At 38.1% G+C, this 22087-nt stretch overlaps 1 protein-coding gene across 5 annotated transcripts in view; it reads left to right on the top strand.

Annotated features, from left to right (window-relative positions):
- UTRN (utrophin) overlaps positions 1-22087 on the top strand; it is a 546437-nt gene that overhangs the window by 144616 nt on the left and 379734 nt on the right. For all 5 annotated transcript variants that reach the window (XM_070461578.1, XM_070461576.1, XM_070461579.1 and 2 more), the window contains 8 exons: positions 1345-1446; positions 4694-4801; positions 5077-5256; positions 6459-6628; positions 11246-11369; positions 15236-15323; positions 20662-20903; positions 21554-21734. In XM_070461578.1, coding sequence (XP_070317679.1) covers positions 1345-1446; positions 4694-4801; positions 5077-5256; positions 6459-6628; positions 11246-11369; positions 15236-15323; positions 20662-20903; positions 21554-21734 — 1195 coding nt within the window. The remainder of the gene's footprint in view (positions 1-1344; positions 1447-4693; positions 4802-5076; positions 5257-6458; positions 6629-11245; positions 11370-15235; positions 15324-20661; positions 20904-21553; positions 21735-22087) is intronic.

Below are 22087 nucleotides of genomic sequence, written 5' to 3'. Positions count from 1 at the left end.
TATTGTTGACTGGAAGCTGTACTGGTAACAAATAGTCCATTAGCACATATTTTGTATGTTATATGCAATCTACAGATATTTTATGCATTCCTGAATGCTTAACTTTTTCTTAATTTTTTTTGATGTTTCTACGCTTTGTGGTTTGTCTTCATTTCAAATTGTCACAAATCTCCAAAATTTTTTCCTATGTATTTATTGAAAAAAATCCAAGTATGAGTGGACCCACCCAATTGTTCAAGGGTCAGTTTTATTTTATTTGAACTTGGATTAACTGATATAATGTTGCCAGGTGATGATTTCAGTAACTTTCAGTTGATGATTTTCAGTAACTATAAATTATTATATGGCATTCTTTCTCTTTTACAACATTCAAAATTGGGTAGTAGTTTTGAGATTTTGGTGCAACAGTATTTAGTTTCTGCAGTAATCTTAGAGGTAGGCATTCATGTCTTGTCTGTTTAACAGTGAGGATATTCATAGTGGTTGTGGGGAGGCCCTGAGGTTTAAACAGGCAATGAGTTTTCATGCGGAAACAAGAGACCTGTCTTCTGGCTCTATGTTCTCTACTTTTGCACTATACAAAGCCCATTTTGATAATAAAAATTGAAATAAGATAATATGCATTAAATAATTCTTGCTCACAGGTAAGTAATGAAGAAATAAAATTTAGAACTTGTTAATCATTATTTATAAAGTGGTAATACTTAGTTGGGAAAGTCATCCTGAAGATTGATTTTTTAAATGTATCAAATTTATTTATTTAGTCTGGCTAATACTTATCATATTCTGTTGCTGTTTGGTGGAATTTTCTGTGGATCATGCAATATAAACAGAACAAATCAAAACAGTTTTTATAAGTTAAAAACTTTTTTTTCATAATTTTTGGTACTACTGATGAAGATTGTCTTGGCATGTAAAAATGGTTAAGAAATTAGCCACGCACTGAATTTTGTCTTAAAGATAATTATAGTCTGAAAAAATGGAAGCCTTGAATGTAGATACGTTTGCTGTATTTTGAAGGTATATGTGAAGCTGTCAAATTCTCATATAAAAACCACAATAAAATAGAAAAGAGCTGAAGTTTGGAGTCAAAAGTTACAAGATAGAGTTCAAGTTGTGCCATATTCTAGCTGTGTAGTATGAGATAGTTAAATTCTATGGAAATTAGTTTGTCTTATCTATAATTTTATGAAATTCATCTGTATTATTTAAAGTAACTTTCATGATATTTTTCATAATTACTACTCTGTAATAAAGAACAATGGATGTCAGGAATTTCTTTAAGGATTGTGATAACTATCCCTTAAGGCTTTGTTGATAAACGATCGGTTTTTCCTTTTCTAGAAACTTGGTGAACGCTGGACGGCTGTGTGCCGATGGACTGAAGAACGTTGGAATAGGTTGCAGGAAATCAACATTTTGTGGCAGGAATTATTGGAAGAACAGGTATGAAGCTGTATACATAATGGGAAAAAGTGGTGAAAAGTAACTCATCATTAATTACTGCTTTTGAATAAATCACTTATATTTCCTTTCTTTAGAAGGAAAATTTATAAATAATTATTTATTATGTTAAAAGTCAGATTTCTGTCCATTTTATAATGCAGTTCCTTCTTAGAGATTGCATTAAAAATTAGCTGCATTGTAATAACAATTTCACCTTGTTCATTAGTTAGATTAGTTTTTAGATATGCTAATTTTAGGATGTACTTGACATAATTTTTACTGCATTTGTGTTGGATAATGTATTTGAACTTGTAGCCACACAACCTAGTGCATGATTTGTGCTCAGTACATAATGATAAATGAATCCACTCAGTACTTTGTGAACTTTAAACCTGTGAATTTTAATCAGAATAACTGCTGAAATTAACAAGAAAAATATTATTTAGCAACACTGATGATTGAACACGTAGCTAATTTTTTTCCACCAAGGATTAACATAGAAAATAAACCTTTGGTGCAAAGCTGCCACTTAATGTTTTCAGTCTAATTCGTGGTCTTTTGCCCATCTCCATCCTTCCAGAAAAGCAACCATCAAAACAGAATACAAATAAGCAAGACTTTTCTTCAAAATGCCAAAGAGTTGTGGTGTAGAAAATAAACAGATACTCTGTTCCCACATCCCAGGGTCCACTGTGATTCTTTTAAATGCCTTTTATTTCCATCCACAAAAAGCAGCTATATTCTTTTCATGGGATAAAAACAAATGTATACTGTTTTGTGATTTACTAAATATGGTGGCAGAGAGAACTCTTGAAAAGCAGGTTGCAAAATTTGTCCCCATGTAAATTGTAAGTTACTGCCACCTGCCCTCAATCTTTGACCAGAATTTTCCTCTTAAGAATCGCATGATAGACCTGATTCTGATTTCTGAAATATTTACAGTTTGCTTTACAAAGATTTAAATTTACTTATCTTTTCTTCAGGCTAAAAAGTCACATAGAATAATTTAAATTTAACTTCATTAATGATTGTAAGGAGACTGATTGCTTGGGGACCACTGTGTTATTCTTCTTAAAATAATTAAAGAATTAAAATAATTTAAAATTCAGAAAGAATCACAATTTGGTAATTAAAAATATTTAAAAATAGAGAGTGGCTAGGATTTTGGCCATTTATTATGTTAGGTTTAAAACTGACCTTTGAATGGCCTTCTGTTAGTGATATGGAAGGAGGAATCTTGTTAAAATGTAGACACGAAGCCAACACTGGTACTTAATTGATAATTTGTTGTTACAGAGAATAAGACCAATCAACTGTGTCTGAATTAAACAGTCTTTCAAGGGATTATTTTTCACTTAGTTGCAGAGGCTTTAAGATAGTTAGAAATGTGTTCTGAGAATTAGTTCAAAATTTCTCCAGCATGAGGCAAGTGTGGGCAGCGGGATGTTCTGTGACTGACTTTAACCTACCTTTCCAAACTTTCCCTCTGTCCTTTCTTGTACTCAGTGTTCAGATCCTGAATTCCCATTTTGTAGCTCATTCTGAGACTGTCGTGGCCACGAGTTTTGTTGTTTCTTCTCAGTGCTGTATTCTCAACCCATGGCCCATGGTGGATTCCTTAAGGCTTTTGTCTTTGTATCGTTTTCGTTTTTTTTGAAAGAGCGAACTAGTTTTCTAATCTCCGTGTTTTTGTTTACGTGTGGCATCTGCCTTGAAATACCTTTTTGCCTATCTGCTTTTAAGTTCTCCCCGCCAGTTACCAACTCTTGTGAGTCCGGCTCCTCCAAGAGCCCTCTTGCCTTGTGATATTCGAGCCTGTAGAATGAAACTGTCTGGTTCAGAAGCAAAGGTTTATGCTTTGATGAAAGAATGGAAAGGAGTGAGCTTGCGCTCTAGTCAGTGCTCTCCCTGGCAGTCATTGGTGAGGCTGATTTAGAGGGTTCCTTTTGGGGGGAGGGGGCAGCGTTCTTGTGGCTTCAGATCACAGGCCAGGTGCAGCCTCTATACCTGCCGCCGCCATCTTGGTCTGAGGCATCCCACACAGCACTTCCGCCTACAGGCTGCCCAGCTGAGGTGGTGGGCACAGTGACTCTCCTCTGGGAACTCTCATCCATCCTGTTAGGTGTGAGGGCTTTGCACACTGTCCCCTGTAAGCAAGTGAAGCTAGACTAAACCCAAAAGAGGTCAGACCATGTCACTTAGATTCCACCTTATTTTCCCCAGTATCCCAGTGGGCTTTGCAGGTGAGATATCGGTCAGGGACCATGAAGTCATTTATGAACTCCCTCCCCCTCCCCCAGTATTTCAAAACTGGAAGCAGTCTCTTTGTGGTGTCTGCACTTTCTATTTGGTGCCACAGGTATTTTTGTGATAACTCTTAGTACATTGAGGACAGAATTCATATTTACATTATTTTCTTAATATTTGTCCTTTTCTGGGTGAAATATAAAGGCAGAGAATGGTTGTTAAGTAAACTGACAAATCAAACTTGAGAAAGAGTTGATTCCAAACACAGAACCAAGAATTGCCCCCCTCAACTCTATAGAAGAAGGTTTCTGTGGTAAATACTACATTTTGGGAAAAATTATACTAAGGCGGCCATTTTTTTTTTTTTAATCCCTACTTCAAACTTATCTCTTTACTAAATATCTTCTGTCTAAAAGACATGCGTTGTTGGCCAGTGAAGTTTAAAAATTTTCATACTGGCTTTGGACTAGCCTCAGGCTTCTTCTAATCATAACTGCTGTTGAATCTGGAGCATTAGTGTGGTTGTCCTGCAAGATACATGGAAAACCATCGGCTTTGGGGTGTGGGTCTGTGATCTGGTCCTGCAGTTTACAAGCCATGTAACTTGACTTCTGTCTCATCCCCTAACAGAGGGACTGAGAAAAGAAAATCTCTGACCTTCCCTCTGCATCTAGAGAGTTATAAAGTGCTTCTTTTGGAGACTTGGATAGTTGGATTTAGCCTTTTAGAGCCATCAGACTCCCTGAGAATTAGGTTTAGTTTTCCAGGTTTGGGGCTAATTTTAGGTTGATCAGTTGCAAATCTGTGAAGGGTTATATCTTAAGCAAAGATATCTTTCTGAGTTTTTTTTATGCCTCAGGCTTAGGGGTTTGAAATCCTTCTTCTCTCAGATGTGGATAAAGCCTCTAGTAATGTAAAAATGAGAGATTTTAGAACTTGATTGAATTGAATTACCAAATGATTCCCTAAATATATTTCTAACTTTGGTTATTATTTGCAGTGCTTGTTGAAAGCATGGTTAACTGAAAAAGAAGAATCTTTAAATAAAGTCCAGACGAGCAACTTCAAAGACCAAAAGGAGCTAAGTGTCAGTGTTCGACGACTGGCCGTAAGTGATGTCGTCAGCATCTCTCTGTGAGCCCTTGATATCTTAGTGTTTATTGTCAGTGGTTAATACAATTTAGTGAAGGAATTCATTTCCCTAACACTAGAATGCTGCCCTGTGACGATCTAGAACCAGAAGTCTTATGTTTTAGCTTTACGGAATTAAAGCAGATAAATTTTACTATAAAATACACATATTTACATTTTCTGACTGGGGAACAGGAAGATAAGTTCCTGTTTAAAGTGATGCAGTAATCTAATAAGTATCTGAAATACTAGATTTTGAAGGAAGACATGGAAATGAAGCGCCAAGCATTGGATCAGCTGAGTGAGATTGGCCAGGATGTGGGGCAGTTACTTGATAATCCTAAGACATCCAAGAAGATCAACAGTGACTCAGAGGAACTGACTCAGAGATGGGATTCTTTGGTTCAGAGATTGGAAGATTCCTCCAACCAGGTACCTTTTGCTTTGGGTAATACCTTGTGCCATTAAGTAGAAATTATATATTCAGGTTTGTTTTAGTGTTTATGAAATAAGAGCAGTAGTTTAACTAAAAAGTTGTTTTTTTATACCTGGTTAACTGTAAAATTGAAAAATTGACATGTGTCTTCTTTAGTTTTCTAAAGTAAATTTTAATAGACCTTAAAAAACTTCTGATATCCAGTCATTCGACCATTAGTAACTGATAACACTTAGACATGAATCCATTAAATGATCTTTGTGCTCAGTCACTCAGTTGTGACCCCATGAACTGTAGCTTGCCAGGCTCCTCTGTCCATGGGATTTACCAAGCAAGAATACTGGAGTGGATTGCCATTTCTTTCTCCAAAATGATTTTTTCTTCTTAAATAATCTTATAAATTTGAAAAATATTTTAGCACCTTGATAAAAAATAACATTTTGTTCTGTACATGAATGTTCATAGCAGTAAAATTCACAATAGCCAAAAAGTGAAACAACCCATATATCCATCAATAGATACATAGATGGACAAAATGTGGTCTATTCATACAATGGCATATTATTGTGTGCTGTCTGCCAAGTCACTTCAGTCATGTTCTACCCTTTGCGACCCTATGGACTGTAGCCTTCCAGGCTCCTCTGTCCGTGGGATTCTCTAGGCAAGAATACTGGAGTGGGTTGCCATTTCCTACTCTAGGGGATCTTCCCAACCCAGGGATCAAACCTGCATCTCTTACATTTTCTGCATTGGCAGGCAAGCTCCTTACCCCCAGCGCCACCTGGGAATATTATTAAGTAGTAATGAAATAATGTACCAATACATGATACAACAGAGATGAACCCCTGAAAACATTGTGCTAAGTAAAAGTAGCTGGTCACAAGGTTAATGCATTGATTCTATCAATTAATACATGACATATCCAGAATAAACAAATCTGTAGAGACAGGAAAAAGACTAGTCATTTCCAGAGGGCAAGAGGGAGAGAAGGATGGGAGTGACTGTTACTGGGTATGGGATTTCCTTTTGATATGATAAACCTACTCTGGAATTAGAAAGTGGGCATGGTTGCACAACGTCTCTGAATATATTGATTACCATGGGATCATATATTTTCGAAGGGAGAATTTTATGGCTTGTGAATTATATCCCAATAAAGCTGTTGTAAAACATTAAACCTGATTGATTTTTATTTCAGGTGACTCAGGCTGTTGCAAAGCTGGGAATGTCCCAGATTCCTCAGAAGGATCTTTTAGAGACGGTTCGCCTAAGAGAACAAGTAACTACAAAAAGGTCTAAGCAAGAGCTGCCTCCTCCTCCTCCCCCAAAGAAGAGACAGATCCCTGTGGATTTGGAAGCTAAAAAAAAGTGAGAACTATTTTGCACGTGATATATTAATATATTGTGCTGGGTACTTACTTTGTACTGATCACTAATCATATGCAAATTTAAGCATAATTATTGTAATGGAAATTCAACTACTGAACCACTCACTACCTCTGAGTCTTCTGAATATTCCAATTTATACTGGTTAAGCATCTAAGTCATCTGGATGATTTTATCTATCTTTGGTTCGATTGGGAGAACTGTGTGCCTATAGCCTTCATGGACAGAATATATCATTTCCTGAGTTCTTTCTTTCCCATTGTTTACTGTGGGCGGATATAATTGTCCAAGATCCTTTGTTTATCCTTTCTTCCACTGTCACAGTTCCTACAGTTTTGCTTTAGATCTATCTCCTTATTCTTTGTGACTCTCCTTCTTCTTACCTTTAAAAGATACTTAATTCAGGGAAGTAATTCCTTTAGATCTTTCTTTTTTCCTTCCTTTTCTCTCTTCATGTCTTCTTTCTTTCTTTGTTAATTCCTTTGTCTTAGTAACAGATCCTTCATGTTATCAAAGATCCATCTTTGGTAAAATTTGTTTCATTTTCTGACTCAAAAGAAACTTAGGATCTTGATAGGAGGAACAGCCATGTCTGGCATACATTGAGCTTTCACCAGTGTTGGATTCTCTGCAGGGCTATTCTATGGGCCAGGGACCATGCTCACGGGCCCTGGAGCAGATAGTCTCAGAGCAGCCCTTGAATACTGCTGTTTTCTTGCCCTTTGACAGTAGAATTCCAGTGCTTGGGTATATGGGTAGTTACTTTTGCCTGAATAAAAATGATATGATTTCCCCAATTTTGTTAGACAAAGCAGGATTGCAGTTTTACCTGTTAACTTTAGTTTTGGTATTAAGGCTGCGTTCCTGCCTCCTAACAGCATCTCCTTGTAGGACCAAGCGTTGGACCTCTGAGTTGCGAACAACAGCTGTGGAACTTTTACTTCTGGAGCCAAGGCAGCAGATGAGGGAGATGCTTGTGATGTTGATCTTACTGTGGACCTTTTATTTCCTGAGTGTTTATATTCTGTCCGTGTATCGGGCAGTGCATCTGTCCAGTGCTGACTTTGTGCATTTGGAAGGTGGGCAGGCTGTGAAAGACTAGGGTGCATGAATAGGTTCTGGTACCAATTCTAACTTCACAGGTTAGGGGTTTATTCCTCCAGGTCTGCTTTCTCCTGCTCCTCCCCCATCGCAGATCAGATGCCAGGTTACCTATGCTTCTTATCAACTGGCTACAGGTTAGAGGGTTCCACTACCCCTTCCTTGGACTTCAGATGCCAGTTACAAATCCAGATGATTACCTATAGTTCTGACCAACTGGCTATAATTCAGAGATTTCTAATACCACCTCCTCTGCTTCAGTTCACTTGGTAGAGCAGCTTATAGAACTTAGGAAAACATTTTGCTTAATAGATGACTGGTTTGTTATAAAAGGATACAATTCAGGGAGAGCTGGACTGAGGAGCTGCACAGGGCAAGAATGGGAAAGGGTGTGGGCTCCCACGGCCTCTCTAGGTGCCCTGCTCACCCTGAGCATCCATGTGCTCACCTCCCCAAGCTCTCTGATCCCTCTGCTTGTGGGTTTTTAGGGAGGCTGAATTACAAAGTCATGATTGATTAGATCACTGATCTTTGGTGATTGATTCAACCTCCAGCCCCCTCCCCTCTTCCCTGAGGTCAGGGGTGGAAGGTGAGACTAAAAGTTCAAACCCTGTAATCACAAGGTTGGGTCTCCTAACAACCAGCCTACCTTTTTAGATGGGATTCAAAAGTCATCTCACTAACATGACAAATGACACCTTTGTTGCTCTGATCACTTTGGAAATTCCAAGAGTTTGAGAACTCTGTGTCAGAAGCGAGGCCGAAGACCAAATATTTATTTTTTACTATGAATCACAATGTCACAGTGCCTAACTATACAATCTCACACATGTCCATGTTGTATAGGGTGAGTTCTGTTGCAAGAAATAGAATACTGTGCCTAAAGTGACTTATACAGCGAGGTCATTGACTATCTCACGTTGCAAGAAGTCCGGAGGTGGGGCAGTTTTAATGGGATGGTGGGGGTCAGCATGTTAGCCAGGTAAAAGGCAAAACTTGTCTTCTCGTGGTCCCAAGATGCTGCTGTAGCACTTGGCATAACAACTTTGTGTAACCTGCTTTACATGCAGGCAGGGAAATTTTTCCTTATTTGTCTTCTAAAAAAATTTTTTTTCTTTTTTTTAATCAGGGAGAAAGGCCTTTTCTGGAAGATATTAGCTAACTCTGAGTCTGGTCTCACTGGCCAAAACTCAGACATTTACCCTGCCCTGGGTTCCCGGGAGGTTAAATCTATCGTGTGTTTTCCATCTCTGTAGTTGTGTTCTGGGGATACTCAGGCAGCTAGGAAGAAATGTGGGGAGGGAGGTGTCTGTTGGGTGGGCAACCAGTTGTGAGTTCCACAGTCTTCTGTCTGATTTGATTGATGCACAAATGGCTTCAGTTCATTCTTAGACATATAGAGGCTTGAGTATATTCAGTTTGTTATAATAGCAGTGAAATTTCATTATTAGAAAATCTGCCCAAATATTGTTTTTTGTTTTTTTTTTTAAACTTTAAAACCCTTCTCAGTCTACTCATGCTGCTAGTTTTGCATTTTGGAGTGATATGCAACCACATCACCCCACTTCAATATGGTACCTCTTCCGGATTTAAGGATACGTTTCATATTCTAATTTACATTGTCCTAAAGTCCAGAATATTGTTAAGCATCCTAGTGAGACTTGATTTTCAGATCCTTTAATATTTTTAGTCTGATGTAGAAAGCACTATTAGCTTATCTTAAAATGGGCTGTCTGAACAGGTGTGAACCTTGAATAACTGCATAGCACAGCTTATAATACATGATTCAAAAGTAACAGTTGATTTCCCCTTCTCTCCTGGTGCTGCTAGTGGCTGTTTTTTTTTTTTTTTTTTCCTTTTTAACACCATAGTAACAGTCATTTCCTATAATCTAGATTTCTATCTATTAACATGACCTGAGATGATCATGGAGGCTCTAATGCGTTCACATTGTTCTTGCTCATATTGAGGGCAGAGATGGACTGAGACTCCAAGGTCATTTAAAACATGATCTTTGGTTTGTGCTCCTGAAAGATTAAATAGAAATCTGCTGTGAAGATGACATGAGGAGTATACCGTGGTTTGACTGATACTGTGACCTTTGGATATTTACCTAGAGTGTCACAAAATCCCATTCAAATGACAAGAAAAATTTACCTTGGTGAAAAGACAAATACTCAGAATTCACTGAAAACCCTTTCAGCCAAGTTTCCCAAAAGAATCAGCAGGGACAACCTGCGCTTACCTGAGAATCTCTAAAAATACACAGAAATTGCTTTGAGTTTTGTGTGCAGAGTCCTGGTCACAAGTGCAGACTGCTCAGCTTAAATCGCAGCTCTAGCCTTTGTTAGCTTTGCGGTCTGGAGAAGTTATTTAAAACCTCTGTGAGCTCAATTCCGTCATCATTAGAAGGGATAATCATAGTGCATACTCACAGGGTTGTTGTGAGCATTCCTGGAGTTAATAACGCACAGAAACCATTTCGAAAAGGGCCTGGCGTATGGCCAGCACCCAGGGAATGTTTCTCCTCTTGCTCCTTGCAACTGTGGTTTTAACTGACCTTCTCAACACCTCCCAGGTCTGTTCCCCCTTTTCCTTTTCCACTGTTACTTAGTTCTGGCACCTGTGACTACCACCATCTATTCTCTGGACTTGCCGCTCTTCTTTCTTTTCAGGGACCCAAAAGGATAAATATAATCATGCCAGTCCCATGCTTTAAGCCCCTCTCTGGCTTTCTGTTGCCTTTGGGTTAAGGTCCGGCTCCTTCAGCTAGCCTGCAGGGCCTTCCAGTTATTGCTCCGAGAGGCTCTCTGCCACCTCATCTCTTGTTCCTCCCTGCTTAGGTAGTGCTCGCTATTCCAATTGCACTCAACTGCTTACAGTGCTCAAAGTGTGTGCCTCCCTTTCTTTGTTCTCCTCTTGCAGGGATAACTCCTGGGCATAAAGCCGTTGTTCTCCAGGAAGCCGTCCCTCCCCGATTGAATTAAGAGGCATCCTGTGAATTTCTGGGATCTTTCCTGGTTTACCTTTATATTAAGAGCCCAGTCCAGTGCCTGGCATATATGAGGCTCAGTAATTTCATGTTGAGTTAAAGAAGGCATTAGTTTAGAAATGTCTGTACTTGTTGTTACCTGTGGGTATCTCACCATTAGTTTAGGAATGTCTGTACTTGTTGTTACCTGTGGGTATCTCACCATATCTGTTTTTCATGATCTACAAAGAGCTTGTAAAATATACAAGGGGTTTCTTATAATGTTTAAAAAATTTTATTTAATGATTTTATTTATTAACTTTACAACTTTGTTCCTCTTTTCATACTTTAAACTATAAATGTATGATATGATTTTGTGTGGTTACTGTATTTCTGGGTTGCCTTTATTTTTGAGGCATGTTTAAAACCACATGTCCTATCGGCATTGTGGTTGCTCTCTTTCTTGAGCCAAGTGAAACAATAGTAGAAAATGAATGACAATTGGTAACATCTGAATCTTAAATCAGGTTTGATGCTATAAGTGCTGAGCTGTTGAACTGGATCTTGAAATCAAAGACTGCCATTCAAGCCACAGAGATAAAAGAGTATAAGAAGATGCAAGAAACGTCAGAAATGAAAAAGAAGTTGAAGGTAAAAGATAAAACAAAAATATCCCAGTGAATAAAATATTTCATCAGAATGGATCTGCTGTTGGCATAAAGATGTGATGGGATCCAAAAATTTTCCTGTAAAATAAATGTAGCCATAAGGTAGCTTTTAGAACTCTCTATTACATTTTAAATCTGTTCAAGCTAGCTGACATCAATTCCCTTTTTTCTACCTTCTTTAACCACTGAGATGTGCAGGAAGGGACACTTGCTAAGATGGTCCAGTTGTTACAACTCTTTTTTAGCTTGATTAAATCTGTCGTAGTCTGACACCTAATATATGAATGTATGCTGAAGATGTTTTGGCTTCTGAATACAACAAGCAATTTCGAATCTCCAGATTTCTTCTATATACATTCTTTTTAGATAAGAGATGTATTTTAAAAAATAAATACTATAAAATGTATGGGATCTTAGCTGTGCTACTTTATACTGTATGTGTAGTACTGTAAATTGAAGCAGGAGGTTGTAGTGATTTATGTCTGTTGGTGTTCATGAAGTCTCTGTGCATCTTTGCATGAATTATTTGGGCACTTTGAGCAGGTCTATATTGCCATCTCCATCACCAGTGGAGTTTGTAAAGAGGTTCAGTTCAGTTCAGTTGCTCAGTCATGTCTAACTCTTTGTTACCCCATGGACTGCAGCATGCCAGGCTTCCCTGTCCATCACCAACTCCTGGAGCTTGCTCAAACTCATGTCCATCAAGTCAGTGATGCCATCGAACCATCTCATCCTCTGTCGTCCCCTTCTCCTCCTGCTTTCAATCTTTCCCAGCATCACGGTCTTTTCCAGTGAGTCAGCTCTTCACATCAGGTGGCCAAGGTATTAGAGCTTCAGCTTCAGCATCAGTCCTTCCAATGAATATTCAGGGTTGATTTCCTTTAGGATTGACTGATTTGATTTCCTTGCAGTCCAAGAGACTCTCGAGGGTCTTCTCCAACACCATAGTTCAAAAGCACCAGTTCTTCCGCACTCAGCTTTTTTATGGTCCAACTCCCACATCCATACACAACTACTAGAAAAACCATAGCTTTGACTAGACAGACCTTTGTTGGAAAAGAGTTTGGAGAACATTTGGAAAATAAGATGTGTATGTAGATGTCCACGATGTGAGTTAGAAAGTAGTAGGTACTGTGGGAATTGAGAAGAGGCCAGGATTGCAGCTGTCTCTATCTACTGATTAAGTCTTGAAGTTGGGCTCAAGGGCAAACCTGGCAGGCAGTACCTTGAGCAGAGGCTCAGAGTGGGGCAATCATGCTGCAATGCTTGGAACAGAGAATTTGTTTTGTTTTGTGCTAGATGTATGTAAAAGTGGTAGAGAATTAAGGCTGGAGAGGTGGTTTGGGGTTAGACCTGACTTTGAATGTTTGATTGAGAAGTTGAGACTGATTCCACTGTGATTGTTCTTAGCTAGAGGTCACCACTGACGATTGCTTTCGAAAGGATAGGTTTCCATTTTCCTCAGACCTCCCTTCTCTGCAGCATTTGATACTGTTCACCTTCCCTTCTCAAATTCTCAGTGGTCAGTCTAAGACATCAGTCTGATCATGCAGCTCCAGTGCTTGCAATTAATTGATGACTTCCCTTTGCTGTGGGGAGATGATGTAAATGACGCCAGGCCCCAGCATACAAGGCCTCCCAGGCCCCTCAGCACAGCCTCTGCAGCTCTCATTCACTCCTCAGAGCTCCAGCCCTCCTGACTCCTATGTTTTTCTCAATCCTTTTGCCGTCTCCATGTGTTGTTTCCCGGGCTCCAAATGGCCGTTTAGTAAGCCTTTATGCTTTGTGGCTGAAATGCCCTCTATTTCAGAAAGCTTCCATTAGCCGTGATAGGCAGATGCCATATTGCTTTGACCATACCTCTGTGAAAACCCTTATTGCACTTACATCATTGTTTATATGTCTACTGCCAGTGCTTAGAAAGTGAGGGTGATTTTCCACTGAAGCCTGTGTTTTCAGCACTCCGTAAAGTTCTAGGCTTATGGAAGGAGAGAATGACGACTGTGGACATTGGGGACGTGGAAGCACCATTATCAGAGCCCTCTGCACAGGGGATCAAGAGAGCCAGATGTGAGAGCTGTGTTCCATGATTTCATGTGCTTCTGAAAGACCAATAGAGGCTATTAATCAAAGGCAGTAAACTGGCAGAGAACTTGGAAGTTATAGTGATCTTTATGGAACAAGTCCCATAAAATATTGATAAGTTCCATCCTGTGATCTAGACACAATTTTACTTACAGAAATTGTTATTGTAATATTTGAGAGGAAAAAAATAACAAGTGTGGATGGGATAGGCTACCCACTCCAGTATTCTTGGGTTTCCCTTGTGGCTCAGCTGGAAAAGAATCCACCTGCAATGTGGGAGACCTAGGTTCGATCCCTGGGTTGGGAAGATCCCCTGGAGAAGGGAAAGGTTACCCACTCCAGTATTCTGGCCTAGAGAATTCTGTGGAGTGTATAGTCCATGGGGTCGCAGAGAGTTGGACACCATGTATATGTAAGGCATGATTGCAGTTCTTATGTTTTTCCTTTATAAGTTTGCTTATTTTGTTGTTTTAGACAAATAGTGTCAGTGGGATGGGAAATATGTAAAATAAAGAAAATTTAACCATTGCTAATTTTTCTTGCAAATTTGGGAAATATCAGCTAGTTTTGTTTTAATGAAGGGATAACTTGTTCTGATGCAGTATCTGAGTGGAGAATCCTTTGTTCAATCTACCACTGCCATAAAAAGCAGGAGAACATCAGTTTAGTATAATGCAGGTAATAATTTTCTCCAGTTTGATGGTAACTTTTTTGCACTGGTAGTTTAACAAAAGTAAGTAGTGTTTCTTAGAATCTCTTGTTCTTTCTTGATCTTTGACTATAAAAATGGTTGGTTGACTGAGTTGCAGTAAAGTTTGTATGCATCAAAATAAGAGAGCTAAATTTATTGAATTTTGATAGTGGTTACCTGCATAGACCTTCAAAGTGGGATTCTTCTCCAGGTTATCTGGTTGAAATAATATGGTTTACCTGGAAGTTTTTGTTTTTGCCTGGAACTTTTGATTGTGCTATTTTGGACACTATCTGAGTAGTTAATTAATAGATAATTATCAATTGGAGAAATTTCTAAGATTGACTCTGTACACAAAAATTTTAGTGTGTGTGTGTGTCCATGATCTTGCTCAGCCTTTTCTTACTGATTCTGGAAGATTTTGTGTTCTTCTGTCTCTGAGATATAGGGACATCGAGAATATCAAACCATAGACATAAATATGAAAATTAGCAGCCATTTTTCAAATATAAAGAATATAATTCTTTAGTTTGGTCCTGAAACATATTGTCAGTGTCTAAAAATTATGTGTGAATTATGCTTGTGGTTAAACTTTGCATTATACCCTATGCTTAATATGAAACCAACAAATGATATTGAGACTCAAATTATTTCTTTCTTAAATCTTAAATAATTTATGTTTGGTAGTCTCTGTCTTCATAGCACATTCATTTGACTCAAACTTATTTTTACTGAGTTCATATATGTGACTAGATATCCTGGATCTAAAATACTAATTTTAATTATTTCCTCTGATAGAATCTCATAACTGTAGTGTACAACTTTTTCTCTTATGAAAGAAATGAAGGTTTTATACTGTTTGTTTGAATTTACCTTTTGACATTTAATAACCTCTGGCATTCTGGAGGGCAGCCTGAAATGGCATAGTTTTATCTTGTAGTATTTTCTTAGGTAAACTTTGTAACACCTAAAGAGAATGTGGAAGGGCCATAAAATATAAAAATGTCAAGAAGCATCAGCATTATACTAGAAGAAAGTTTGAACTATTCTTATATTTGGGACTTTATTTTCAGGGATTAGAAAAAGAACAGATGGAAATAAAACCCCGACTGGATGAATTACACCAAACTGGACAAATCCTTTTGGAGCAAATGGGAAAAGGTGAGAACTTTGCTTTTTAAAAAATATTTTCTTAGATGGTGACACTGAATGCTGTTTCAGTTCAGTCACTCAGTCATGTCTGACTCTTTGCCACTCCATGGACTGCAGCACGCCAGGCCTCCCTGTCCATCACCAACTCCCAGAGATTACTCAAACTCGTGTCCATCGAGTCAGTGATGTCGTCCAACCATCTCATCCTCTGTCGTCCCCTTCTCCTCCCACCTTCAATCTTCCCCAGCATCAGGATCTTTTCTACTGAATCAGTTCTTCTCGTCAGGTGGCCAAAGGATTGGAGTTTCAGCTTCAGCATCAGTCCTTCCAATGAATATTCCGGGCTGATTTCCCTTAGGATTGACTTATTGGATCTCCTTGCAGTCCAAGTGATGCTCAAGAGTCTTCTCCAACACCACAGTTCAAAAGCATCACTTCTTCGGTGGTCAGCTTTATTTATAGTCCAACTCTCACATCCATACATGACTACTGGAAAAACCATTACTTTGACTAGACAGACCTTTGTTGGCAAAATAATGCTATTTACCGTTTAACAAATAAAATATTTACTTGTAAGACTCTAGCCCTCTTTTTACTAGAAAAATGGTTTTTCATAAAAATTTCTAGGCAGTAGAATCATTTTAGAAATGAAAATTTATGCTGAAGCTGATTATATAAAACAGATAATAGCAAAGTTGTTCTACTTTTATATGGATCAGTTCAGTTCAGTTCAATCACTCAGTTGTGTCCGACTCTTTGTGACCCTGTGGACTGCAGCACGCCAGGCCTCCCTGTCCATCACCAACTCCCGGAGTTTACTCAAATTCATGTCCATTGACTCAGTGATGCCGTTCAATATCTCATCCTCTGTCGTTCCCTTCTCCTGTCTCCTTCAATCTTTCCCAGCATCAAGGTCTTTTCCAATGAGTCAGCTCTTCCCATCAGGTGGCCAAAGTATTGGAGTTTCAGCTTCAGCATCAGTCCTTCCAATGAATATGCAGGACTGATTTCCTTTAGGATTTATATGGATATTTATATGGATAAGAGAACCCAAATAAAACTCTTATGCCTCAGCAGGAGTTAAAATCCAGTTGTGTGGGAGATTTTAAAATCTCCTCCTTGGGGTTACATATTGGAGGTAGGCAGTAGAAGAAAATGTTACTTTGGCAATATTAGGGATGCAAAGTTACGTTAGGGAAAATTCATTGAGATTATTTGATTTTTGATAGCTTTCAGTGCATTATGTTGATTTAGTACAGATATTTTATTATTGTTAAATTTGAAATTTTACCTACATTTGAAATTTTTACCTACATTAAAGAACTTTTTTCCCCCATAGACCCAATGGCTCTGGAGAATGTAAAGATTAATATTTCTGCCATACATTTTTGTATATGATTCTTTTTGGGTTTTGCTTTGAAAGACTTTTCTTATAAGCCGTAGTCTTTATTCCAATAATAAGTGATTTGGAAGTCTGTTGCAGTGCTCCTTGATTAAAGCCAGAGATACCCAGAGCTCAGTTATGAATGTTAGTCGATGAGACTCTTCAACAATGTAGTTTTCAACCTTTTTATTTTTTGACTTCTTACTGTAGAAAATGGAAATATACACAAAGCAGATAGAATAGTACAGTGAACCTCCTGTATCAATTATCCCTTCAGTAATTAATGATAGTCTACCATTCTCGAATTATCTATACTCCTACTCCTCATCAACTTAATCATTATTACTATTTTCACATTTTTAAAGTTATATTGAAATATACAAAACTGTGTTGTTTTGACAAAGCAACACACACTTATGAATATATAGACTATTTCCACCCCTCCAGAAAGTTTCCTGGTGTCTGTAATGGATCAATCAATTGCTTCCATCTCAGAAAACCACATTTTAAAACACTTTAGATTGTTTTTCCCTCTGCTTTTTGAAAAATATATCAATTTATTTTGTGTATATACTGAGGTCACATACACATACACAAAGACATGTATGTGTCCAGTATATATACATTTATTTATTAATTATGCAAATGTACCATTGTCATAAATTATTAGTACAGCTTAATTTCTTTCTTTCCTTCTCCCTCCCTCATTCCTTCTGTCTCTCTTTCCCTCCCTGTCTCTCTACTTCCCCTTCCTTCCACATAGAATAGTATTTTCATTCACAGTCCACCGTAAGTGTCTTATTACTGGGTGTGGGCACCCTACTTGAAGATTACACTTTTAAGTATTTACTTGAAGGGACTTAGAGACAGAGAATGTAATTTCCTTTTAAGATACTTCAATAATTACAATAAATTGTGTGTTAAATTCATGTTAGTTATAATCATAGATTCTTCACTTCTACATCAACATTTGAGCTTGGAAACCAGACTTTATCTGGGTGATGAGGGGGTAATTTCATAAGTCTGTGAACTGAATTAACTTCTTGTCTGTGTCAGCTTTTGGTGGGTATGGCAGATTTAGAGTTCAGAGACTCATAGGAAGAATACATGGGAGGTGGTGAGAGGTGATATGTTAAAGTAAGAATAACACTTTACACTGAATTGGGGATTGAATGGGAGACCTTGGTGTCTCCTGTCTTTTCCTAGTTTTGTGTCATTGGGCAAATCAAGTAGCCTTTTTGTTACTTTGTTCCCTTGTCTAGAAAGTGAAGAAGTTTTGATAGGTGACCACACCTTTTGCTTGATAAAATCTTACTGTGAATAGGCATTTTCTATAATATATACTCTGAAAACTGAGTTCATGTGGAAGTGCTATTTGCGAAAGATCAAGTACAAATATCAGGGAATATATGATATTTTATAAAGGGGTGAATTTTGTGACCTCATGTATACTTGTTTAATTTTATAGTGAACCTTTGATATCTTGCATTACCTTTTTTTTTTTTGAGCTTTGATAGGAGTGGAAATTCATTCATTCACTACAGGGCCCCAATTCTGTTTATTTTAAAAAACATCTGTCGTTAAAATTTTTTAAGATGGGATGGGAAGCTTCGAAATGGGGACATCGATCAGAAAAGAGTCTATATATTCTGGGTTTAATTTTCTCATTTTTGGGGAGTGTATGCCTTTTGTTAGTGAGAGAATAAAAGTGATTTAAAAATTTCCCACTGTCATTCCATTTTATCCATTATTCTAATTTTATGGTGTTGCATTTTCCTTCTTAACATGTGGTTAGTGCTATTAATCCTACTGCTGTTTTAAAACCAGAAATGTTGAACAGAAATGAAAGAACAACTGCGTGATCCTCCCTGCCCTTCTTCCTCCTCAATACATTTGAAATAAATCCTAGACCTTGGATAATTAATGTAGAAGTTTTTTTTAACTTTACCCAGAGTATATTTACCCAGAGTCTGCCTATGTAAGGATGCAGATACATGATTCAGTTCAGTTAGAAAAACACATCAAATTCTTCAGTAGACAGATGTTCAAATAATGGCATCACTGGTTTTCTCAAACTAGTTTCATCAAAACATTCCAGTACAGTGCAGTCTGATAGGACCTTTCTACCTAACACGTGTGAATTATGTTTTGTGACATCTCTTGTGGCCCAAAAATGTTTTTAAAAAGTGAAATAATCTGTTGGATAAGAGTTGGATGTTCGTTCTATAGAAATAGAAAAGCTATTACTCTGGACCTCTAGGAGCAAAACAATTGTTTTAAAAGACAGTGTATGGTTTTCCTTTTTTAAGATGTAAACTGTGCTTTATTTATTACTTTGATACTTGTCCAAACTATAATAATATCAATCTTAGAGGAGGGAGATTTAAATTTTGAGAACTGGTTTGAAAGGGCAAAGTGGATGGATGGTGAAATATCGTCAGTGAATTTAAAAAATATTTGAAGATTTTTCAAAATTGCCTAGAACCTAAAATAACTATCTCTTACCTATTTTCTGGATTTGTAGTGACAATTTTCCATCTCAGGAATTTTATTTGCCAGCTTAATTTCCTTTCTTGTTTATCATAAATTACCCTGACATGTAAATTTGAAGTGGCTGATGTTATTTCTTTGTCCACTTAAAAAAGAAATGGCCAGGCAGAAGCACAGGCTAGATTTCCATTGCTCAGGTAGTTTGTCAGAAAAAACTATATATTTTTTTTTTTTAGTAATTTATTTAGTTTATGACCTGAATTAACAGAGATAATTGAACTTAAACTGTGGTGTGAATGTTTTGTCTAGGTGTGATATTGTATTACCTGTGTAATGATGGACAGTTTACTTCAGCAATTGACATGGTGATATATGCACATTATGTAATGTCACGTTTGCATTTCTAATTTTCAGTGGATGTAGTGTGTTACAAAAATTTTCAAAATTGCATCATCTCTGATCCTAAGTGATCTTTTGTCTTACATGCCATTTTTCCCCTGTAGAGCTCTCATTACCCTGGATTTTGATGGCATATATTTACAAAGTTTTATTGCCCTCCTGCTTAAATAATAAAGATGTTAAACCCATCTTTTCAACATGCATGCCCTCCTCAGCAGAAAATATTTCTTTTGCAATTTCCCATAATTTTTCATAGTAATTTTATGACTTGATGGTATTTTATATTAAGGGAAAGACTATGATAAAGCCTGTTATATATAACTCTTATTTTTATGAACATTCTCTATCTCTCAAAAATATGAGACAAACAAAATTATAAGATGTCAACAATAAACATAATGGTTTTTTTTTTTTTTCTGATATGTTTCTAAAGTAGATAATCTTAGCACTGCATTGATATTTTGGCATTTCCTGGTCTATGTGTAACATTCCAATAGGCTTGCTAATGCTTCTTGCTGAATCCTGCCTGCTGGCTTCCTATTCCTGCGCTCACCAGGTTGCTCCCAGCACTAGGGACTCTAGACATTTGTTTTGCAATTCCTATGACATGTGGTTTGGTCACCAAAGTCTCAATTTTTCTCCCCCTTTTTCTCTCTTTTTCCTGGTGACAGAGGGCCTACCTTCTGATGTCAGAGGCCCAGACAAATCCAAACACTTCATTTTATTTCTCAGACTCAGACCAGAAACTAATAGAGCAGTAGGTTGCTAAGGACAGAAACACACATCCTATAGAGAAGGCAGTGGCTGACACTCCACTGTTATGCTTTTTGTGATGGTCACCCCACTCCTGAACTGCTATTATAAGCTCCCCCTATCCTGTTTTTATCAGGGAATTAAGCATAATTATTTTTGAGAGCATCATTTTAATTTTTGTTGTGTAAAAAGGAACTTAAGAGAGTGATCAGTAAATATGATACTGCCTCATTATTTTTAATGTTATAATGTTTACAGCGAATTGAAAACTAATTTTGTAATAATATCTAAAGTGTCTGCTTATTTTTTATGTCTATGTAGAAGTTCTGCCTACTGAAGAAGTAAAAAATATTTTAGAGAAGGTATTATCTGAATGGAAGAATATATCACAGCGTTTGGAAGATCAGGCGAGAAAAATACAGCTGCAGGAAGATATTAATGCTTATTTCAAGCACCTTGATGAGCTTGAAAAGATCGTAAAGACAAAAGAAGACTGGGTAAAACACACTGCCTCTTCAGAATCTCCCCAGGAGTCTGTGCCAAGCTTGAAGGACTCCTGTCAGGTAAAGACACAGAACATGAAAGGACTCTATGTCCAGTTCTGTATTTAAAGAAGATGCTCGCTATATAAGGAATCAAGAAAAATAGTACTGAAGAACAGAAACACAGAGAATGGACTTGTAGACACAAGGAGGGTAGGAAAGGGTTGGGCGAATTGAGAGAGTAGCCCTGACATGTATACACTGCTGTGTGTAACATGGCTAGTTCCCCGCTGGCTCAGTTGGTAAAGAATCTGCCTGCAGTGCGGGAGACCTGGGTTCAGTGCCTGGGTCGGGAATATCCCCTGCAAGAGGGAATGGCAACTGACCCCAGTATTCTTGCCTGGAGAATCCCTATGACAGAGAAACCTGGCGGGCTGTCATCCATAGCGTCTCAAAGAGTCGGACACAACTGATCAACTAGCAGTTTGACTTGCACACAACAGCTACCCGAGTATAGAACAGGAAGCCCAACTGGGTGCTCTGAGATGACCGAGAGGGCTGGGGTGGGGTGAGTTGGAGGGAAGCTTACAGCGAGGGAATACATGTATACGTTTAAAAAAATGCAGAAGATGCTCCTTGTATCCCGTGCTTCCGGTGAGCTCTGCCCTGATTGATTTTCTGTGAGGATGTCCATCCTCAGCGAGTTGTGTGATCACATTTTCTCTTCGTAGCGGGAGCTGACAAACCTGCGTAGCCTCCACCCCAGAATTGAAATGCTGCGTGCAAGTTGCTCAGCCTTGAAGTCTCGGCCTTTCGCCCCAGACTTTGTCCAGCAGGATTTCGAGAGCGTGGCGGGCCGCTACCAAGCCGTGCAGCAGGGCTTAGAAGAGCGCCACCAACAGCTCGAGAACGGTAAACCCACTCTCTTGCGTTTTTCTCTTAGATGGTTCCACCATCTTGCTTTCTCAGTTTGACTTAACTTAAAAATTACTTCCAATATTTAAACCTGGAGAAGGAAATGGCAACCCACTCCAATATTATTGCCTGGGAAATCCCATAGACAGAGGAACCTGGCAGGCTATAGTCCATGGGGTCGCAAAGAGTTGCACGTGACTAAAAAGACATAGCATAGCATGCGTTTAGACCTTTAGTACATTTGCTTGTTTTACACCAGCCTCCCTGTATTTTCCTCTGGGCCTGCCACTGTTCCACTTCTTAAAGTATATTCAGACTATTTCCTGGATTCACACTTGTTTGTAAAAATG

The sequence above is a fragment of the Odocoileus virginianus genome, chromosome 34 (assembly GCF_023699985.2).
Source record: "Odocoileus virginianus isolate 20LAN1187 ecotype Illinois chromosome 34, Ovbor_1.2, whole genome shotgun sequence".
Taxonomy (NCBI): Eukaryota; Metazoa; Chordata; class Mammalia; order Artiodactyla; family Cervidae; genus Odocoileus; species Odocoileus virginianus.
Note: the sequence above shows the minus strand (reverse complement) of the source record. Positions and strands in the feature narration are given on the sequence as shown.